The sequence below is a fragment of the Capsicum annuum genome, chromosome 1 (assembly GCF_002878395.1).
Source record: "Capsicum annuum cultivar UCD-10X-F1 chromosome 1, UCD10Xv1.1, whole genome shotgun sequence".
Taxonomy (NCBI): Eukaryota; Viridiplantae; Streptophyta; class Magnoliopsida; order Solanales; family Solanaceae; genus Capsicum; species Capsicum annuum.
Window position 1 is genome coordinate 30,619,794 of NC_061111.1, and position 8,083 is coordinate 30,627,876.

The following is an 8,083-nucleotide window of genomic DNA, read 5'->3' on the forward strand; positions in this document are numbered from 1 at the left end:
TATTTATCTAGTTTCCTATATCCCTATTACACCTTTCCAGAAAACCAGCAACAATAACAATCAATACAATAAATTTTTTAGGCCTTTCTTTTTTTCCTCGCCCAAAATCAGCCTTTGCTTTACTTGATCCCTCTCTATTTCGACTTCTTTTAGTGATCCTTTCAATTAATCTCTTTGCTCTTCGGCTTCTTTTAGCAATGTCATGAGTAGATCTTTATTTTCTTCGAATTCCCGAAGCCTTTGGAGTATATGAAACTTGGAAGTGCCTCAAAAATTTGATGTCGATGGGCTGCTCGCCGGTGAGTCTTCGTCAAGCCACTTAAAAAAGAGCATCCGTCATTATCCTTTCCAATCGTACAATTAAAAAAAACTTTGACCTGGATTCCTATCGGTGCGTGACGTCCTAAAAACAGCTGGATTGCCACAATGACATATGTAGGACACTTTTGCATTTGATTTTTAGGATGCTTGAGACATTGTAGTTGTTAACAAAAATTAAAGCAAAGAAAAATGAGTTTTAACACAAAAATAGTCTTCCTTTTATAGAAGAAAAAAGTGAGATATTACCGTTGGGTGTTGATTTGACGTGTACTTTATTACCGTTGTAAAAATCTGACATTTAAAATTTTTTTTTATTGTTGGTCTTTTTTCATAGATCTTATTTATAATCGATGCCTTCTCAGATTTTTGGTAGATGATTCACCGCATAGATACACAGTCCAGCATATACTAAGAGTTAATTCCTTAATAACCGCACTAGACTATGCTACATATTCACACACCATAACTAGCACATATTTTGAGAAGGATTATTTAATCAATTAAATAATAAATAATTGGATTTTATTCAATTAAAGGAGCTTGAACAAGTCATGTGATCGTATGAGAGTTCACGTAAATTGAATAAGGTGATCAAAGATGAGTGAGGATGGGTTGTGGATGAACAACAAACATGTTTGGGGCAATATTTATCCAAAGCACAAGTATGTTGTTGAGAATTTATTTATTCAACCACAACTCATCACCTCACATCTTTGATCACCACTTTCTATTTATGTGGACTCTCATACGAGCACATAACTTGTTTAGGTTCATTTAATTGCATGATATCTAATTATTAATTATTTTATTAATTAATTAATCCTTCTCAAAATATGTGCTAGTTATGGTCTATGAATAAAAAAATATAGCCCAGCTATTTATTTGTGGAAGTAGTTTACAGTCTATGCTAGACTATATTAGATTGAGTACAAAACTAAGCATAGTCTAGCATATATGTTGTACAACTTCAATAATAAATGTACTAGACTATGGCACATATTTATAGACCATGACTAGCACATATTTTGAAAAGGATTATTTAATTAATAAAATATTAAGTAATTGAATTTTATGCAATCGAATAAGCCTAAACAAGTCATGTGATCGTATGAGAGTCCACATAAATTGAAAGTGGTCATCAAAGATGTGAAGTGATGAGTTGTGGTTGAACAACCAATATCCTTAGGGAAATGTTTTCCAAAGCACAAGTATGTTGTGAGGAATTCATTTGTTCATCCGCAGTCCATCCTTACACATCCTTGATCACCTTTTACAATTTACGTGGACTCTCATACGATCACATGACTTGTTCAAACTCCTTTAATTGCATAAAATCCAATTATTTATTATTTGATTAATTAATTATCTCCTTTTTTTTCAAATATTCTACTAAGGACAATAAATCAATACGGTATATTATTGACAAGGCTTACAGTCTATGAAATACACTAGACACAATCGATGAACCTGTATTGTTGAATGCAACGAGTAAGTATATGTTCGAGCATAGATATCGAGATGAGTATATAATAAATCCCAGCGACTTTGTATTTAATTTTGTATTAATCAACATAATCGTAGATAGACCAGATTCATTTTCCATTTGCGTATATGAATTAATTTGACATCTGACAACTGTCTCGTTCATCTTCTAACTTGATCTCATGCAAAAATTCTAAAAAAAAAATTGTAAAATTACAGTGGAGACAAATGCAGGAAACAAGAATTAATTTTTCATTATCATATATGACTTAATTTTCACATCTCACAATCGTTTGATTCATCTTCTAACATCAAAAATTACAAAAAATTAAACTAGAACAAAATTGCAAAATTAAAATATACACGAATGTAGAAAATAAACACATTTCATTAATCCTTCATTGCAATGATGGTGTAAAACCATATTTACAGCAAAAATAACAAAAAAAGCAAAATGAAGAAGCTTTCATTAGGGGTGTGCATCGGTCGGTTCGGTTCGATTTTACGTGATATTGATTCGGTTTATCGGTTTTTAGTTTTTTTAAATATGTAAAACCAATAACCAACCAATGAGATATTTTCTTATCGATTTTTGGTCCTTAACGGTTTGATTTTCGATTTAACCAATAAGAAAATACTTATAAAATAGAAATAGTAATAACTAACATAAAAAAATAAAATCTTAATTACCACCAAAACCTACGCAATGCATTTTAGTTTACAAGAATCTTTAAACTTGAACTGAATGTTAGTTAGGAAAAAAATTGAATCCTAATTGTTGGAAGCTATAAATGCTTCAAGCTTTTTATTACGATAATAGTCGAACTTTATATTGTGCCTTTGTTGCCCTGAATAGATTAATACTTTGTGAATCATTGAATTATGAATTAGTAGTGCATATAATCTATATGCATATAGAGAGAGAGAGATTTAAATATATAACATAAATAGGGATAAAACAATAACTTAGTGTATCCTTATTGGGCTATCGGTTTAACCGATAACCCAATAAGCTAAAATTGATACCAAACCGTTTACCCAATAAATTTTTTTATAAAATCAATAAAAAATAGTTAACTCGATAACCCAATAATATTTTTATCAGTTCGGTTTATCAGTCGGTTCAATTTTTGCACAGCCCTAGCTTTCATCTAAAATTCCCAACCACGAAAGCTTCTCCTTGCAACGGACTTAAAACAAAAAAAAACTAAAATTAAAAAATTAATCTAAGGGGATGAGAGGTGATCATCTCCTCCGGATCCATGTTGAGCCGCTCCACAATCACCCATAAAAAATGAGTAATCCGCCGGAGTTCGCGGTGGAGTTGCTCTCTGTCCTATCCCAGTCCATAGAACAGACGGTTGAGGTCGTTACGAAAGAGGAGAAGGTCCTAGTTACAGTGGACCCTTCTTCTGGGTCTCAAAGGAATGTCTGGCATCTTGTGGATTAAATCTAATTTATGAGTAGATGAAGATGAATTTTGGGTCTAGTAAATGGGTGTTTATATAGACCAAAATAGAACCCTTTGGTCTTCCCGCCCATTGGTTGGTAGACATGTGAATCGGTGAAAATCAAAGAGAGGTAGCGTATACCCAATCAACACAACGTGTGAGTGAACGTGCAACAGCTTTTTTGATGTGTAATAAATGTTCAATTGTTCATCTGTCCCTTTGAATATTTAGGATTTTTAATAGACTTTATATTGTATTGATAATAAACTATGTGTTAAATAAACAATACAAGCAATAGACCTAACACATAATATATGCAATACCTTAAAAGGTCAATAATAGACACAGAGTGAAATCGATAAGTCTGGCATTAATCAGACCACTGAAGGGTTGCCAAAATGCATACATTGCCATGACTTACAAAAACACAAATTCATACAAGTCTAACTACGATTGTAGTTGTTACAAGTGGTTCTCTTATGCCCGGGTCTCTTGCACAGTGAACACTTGTTCCTCCTCTTCGACTTGAAAGTCTCGCCCACGCCCTTAACGTGTTTTCTTTTCTTCCTTCCGAGCTTAGTGACCACGAGAGGTGGAATAATGTTCATGTCTAGCAATTCTTGTGGCACGCGCCATTCGGACTTCAAAGGAACAACATTAATTAATTTTGAATACGCAAGGAGGTACTCTTCCACTTTATACACAGGCGAAGAGTAATAATAGACTCTCAAACCATAATCTTCACCGTGCTTCAATCGTAAAGCGGTCATCGTGTGATCGCATGGTATTTTGACCAGGTTAAATTTTCTACAAGAATACGACCTTTCTAGTAGGTCGACTTGGTTGTACAGCCACTGTCGAACACTGTGAATCGCCATTCGTCCCCACTTACGTTCTCCATATAGAAAGAGTCTCCCTCGTTCATATTGTCTCTTAAGATCTTTTCAGTGGCGAAAACAAATTTGTTATCCTTATATTTGAGGACATAGGGACGCCTCTCCCTGAATATTTCACCAAACCTCTCAGCAATCAGATTGAATATGGATACCACGGGGTACTCCCTTTCAGCAATCAATATAGCGTTCACCGACTCGGCAATATTTTTGGTCATCATGTCAAAACTGTTGCCGGGGAAATATGCCCCACTCCATTTCTCAAAACCAAGCTCATGATCAAGAAAAAAGGCTGCCTCGAGACAGTAGTTCTTGAATTCCACAAAATAATCGCTAAACTCATCGGGAGAATATGCCTTTGCCGCATTGTAGAATAGATAGAGGTGTTCTCCGTAGTGGTGATTGACCCAAAGATTTTCACTTAGGTGCCTCATACAGTACCCGTGATGAGCATGGTTATACGCCCGATGTCGTTGGCGATGCTCTTATGCCTATCAAAGATAAAGCACAAATCTGGTCTATCGACCACACTAGACTTCAGCTTATCAAAGAAAAATGTCTAAGATGCATCATTCTCTTTGTCAACGACATAAAAGGCAATGGGATAAATATGGTTCTCCGTATCCTGTGCAACCGTGCTTAGCAGCACGCCCTCGTACTTGTTGTATAAATGAGTGTCGTCGACCGTAATAACCTTCCTCATGTGGGCGAATTCCCTAATGCAAGGGCCCAACGATAAAATGTAGTACATAAACCTACAATCGACCTTGTTCACCATGATGGAATAGGTAGTGCCAACATTAAGAGCATCGATCATGAATGAAAAAGAGGGCACGCAGGAATACCCGTGCTCTACTGTCCCTCGAACTATTTCCTGGGCAATCACACACCCCAGCCAACATTTCCAATAGCTTGGTCTACTTTTCAAGTTCTTGAAAATGATCCTCCAAATTTTGCGAGTGTCCGGACCCTTTCCTTCGCAATACATGTTCACACAGAGCGACGCAATGACTTTAGATATGATTTTCCTATGGCAGCACATGGCGTATTTGACGTCGAAATTGTGATCGCGGGCGTATTTATAGATGACGAATCTGTCTGTGCATTCATACTTCTTCGCCCGCAATATTCACAAGCAGCTAAGACAAACACATTTCACCTTGAGGAATTTGTCGTAGCTATTCAACGTAGCATAATCAAAAGTGTTTTTCACAACTGCTACGTCCAACATCAATTTCAGCTCCTTTTTGCTGTTAAATATTTGATTTACCTAAAAATTAGTTCCGTCGGAGAAGGTGTGGTTGGTTTGTGCTCCTAATCCGTACTTTTCTCCCGCTTCTTCAGACAAAATTGGATCTTCCATTTCCATTGAATGATTTTCCGAATCCATTGGATGAGTATCCAAACTCTTATCTTCAAATTAATCATGTTCGTCGATTATCGGCTGTGGTGGCGGGATTGTCGGAGACCCCCGGAGGACATTTATCCTCAATAATGCCCTTGAGCCATCAGCAGCGACATCCAACATGTATAACGACATATGTCGATCATTATTTATGAACGTGGGATTTATTTTACCCTGTCCATTCATTACATAGCTAATCGCAATGTTCTTTGGCTCGCAATCTAATTCTCCGCTCTCAATTACGCTTCGAACCATGTCTTCGTACGATCCATTACGATGCAGCGGGATGGCACTGTCTCCTTGCTAGATGATTTCCACTTCCAATAGTTGGGACCCTCCTCCCACGCACCCAAATAATTACCACCCACGACAATTACCTCAGCTGCTGCCATAATAGACCACACAAATCGATAATAGATTAAGATATCAATCTATAGCTGGTCGATGACTGGTCAATCACTGGTATGAAGATGTTCGTACAAAGATGCGAATCGACTGATTTTGGATATAATCGATGCCCACCTAACTTTGGGATGGACAAATGTATATGTAGGACTTCTAAACTACTGAAATATATCTAATGACGAAGTATTGAGTGGATTTGAAAAGCTTTTCGAGCTAGTAGAAATGGTGAAAAAAATATTTTTTGCATTTTTTTCAAAAAGGATGGAACAACAATGGAGGCAATGATCAAGAATGGAGATTTTTAGTTGTGATGGGCAACTTTTCATCGGAAAAATGGCCCGGAATCGAAAATTATTGGTGAAAAAGGAGCTCTTATTGGTGGCTTCTTGGACAATTTTTTAAATTAAAATAGAAAATATGAAAAAATGGTAGAAATATAAAAAAAAAGTGAAAAATATTAAATATTAAATGGATGAGATGGGGATTAAAGTGTAAAGTTTAAAACTTGTGTGGTAGGTTTGTATGTAAGAAGTGATGATATCATAATAGTGTCTATAAACACCTAATTTTTCAAGACTTGTGTCTAAATACCAAAATAAATTTTAAAAGTATCTAAATGTCAAACTATCCCAAGTTAGTGAACTGTTTGATGTCTAGAATGCTTCTACTAGGAGAGTAATGTTATTATTGCAATTTTTTAAGAGGAGGAGTTTAGATTTAGTCTTGTTGATAGACTGCAAGAGAGATCACAAAAGTAACAGTGTGATGAATAGTGTGAACAGTTTTGATTTTAGCTGTGGCCATCAAAGTAAGATCATCGGCGTAGAAAAGATGTGATAAAGGAGGGCCCCTTGGTGAAAGTTTTATGTGGTTTCAAAGTCTATTATCCAGATGTTGGCTGATGCAAACTGAGAAGAGTTCCATTGTGAGGATGAAAATATAGGAGGATAAAGGATCGCTTCGACGGATTCCTCTTGAGGGATTAAAGAACTCTGTTTGCATTCCATTAATTAGGATTGAGACTAAGCTAGTGGTAATACAACTCATATGAGTTTGGATATTTTTGAAAGAGACTTGAAGAAAGTAAAAGCAAGATGTACGAAGGATCATTTAATTTTATCAAAAGCCTTTTCGAAATTAATTTTAATTATTAAGTTCTCCTTTTTGGCTTTGGTGTTCTTAAAGTAGGACATGATCTCTTAGATAATGATAGCATTATCGAAGGGACCTCTGCCTTTCAACAAAACTAAATTAATAAGGACTAATAATTTGATTTAAGAAAAATTTAATGCGATTCACAATGATTTTGATAATGGTCTTGTAGATAATGCTACAAAGACCTTTTTAAGTCTAAAAGTTTTTAAGATCACTAGCAATATTGATCTTGCGAATGAGACAAAGATAAGTTTAGTTGATAAATAGAGGAAATGGAGTGGCATTCAAAGATCTGATGGCATATTTCTCTACTTCTATTTTGTAACTCCCAATGTGGTTCTTTTCCTTCCTGGCATATTTAATAAATAAATATCCTGTGGAAAATCTAAGCCATTTAAAGTTAAATTTAACTATATTAATTTAATATTTTAAAATTAAAATTTAAATATTTAAAAATTATACAAAGATATTATAAATTATATATTTTTTTTATATTAGTATATGGTGAGAAACCACCTTTCTGATCACTAAATAATGAATATAAATAGACGCAATTATGACATCATCACGAAAAACTTAATTTTTCGCTTAAATTACTTATTCTTTTTGCACTTATCAAGTAGTGATCTTTTATCATATCTTCTCCAACTCCCTTAAAATCGGGTGAATCAATCAATCTAAAATCGATCAAAAGGAAATATATGCTAAGATATTAGACAAAATTTATGTGGTTAGATTTTTGAAAAGATAGTACAAATTTTTCTTTTCATGTTTTACCCTTTACATTAATTATTTTTTCTTTAAATTAAAATGTAAACATCATTTAATAAGGGTACTTTAATAAATTAGCTATGTTATTTATTATTTTTCTTAATTGTTGTGTCATCCCAATTTGGAATAAGTAAAATGAGTCGGAGGGAGTATGTATTTTAGTATACAGTAAGTACAATTTATTACTATGGGACATAAGG

General features: G+C 34.5%; 2 protein-coding genes across 2 annotated transcripts; both read right to left on the minus strand.

The window, feature by feature from the left end:
• Positions 1-3,697: 3,697 nt before the first annotated feature.
• LOC124897539 lies at positions 3,698-4,024 on the minus strand. The gene has a single exon (XM_047410302.1). The coding sequence runs from the start codon at positions 4,022-4,024 to the stop codon at positions 3,698-3,700; it is 327 nt and encodes a 108-aa protein (XP_047266258.1).
• A 56-nt stretch (positions 4,025-4,080) lies between these two features.
• On the minus strand, positions 4,081-4,581 carry LOC124897540. Its single transcript, XM_047410304.1, has one exon. It carries the CDS (start codon positions 4,579-4,581, stop codon positions 4,081-4,083), a length of 501 nt encoding a protein of 166 aa, XP_047266260.1.
• Between the last annotated feature and the right edge of the window lie 3,502 nt (positions 4,582-8,083).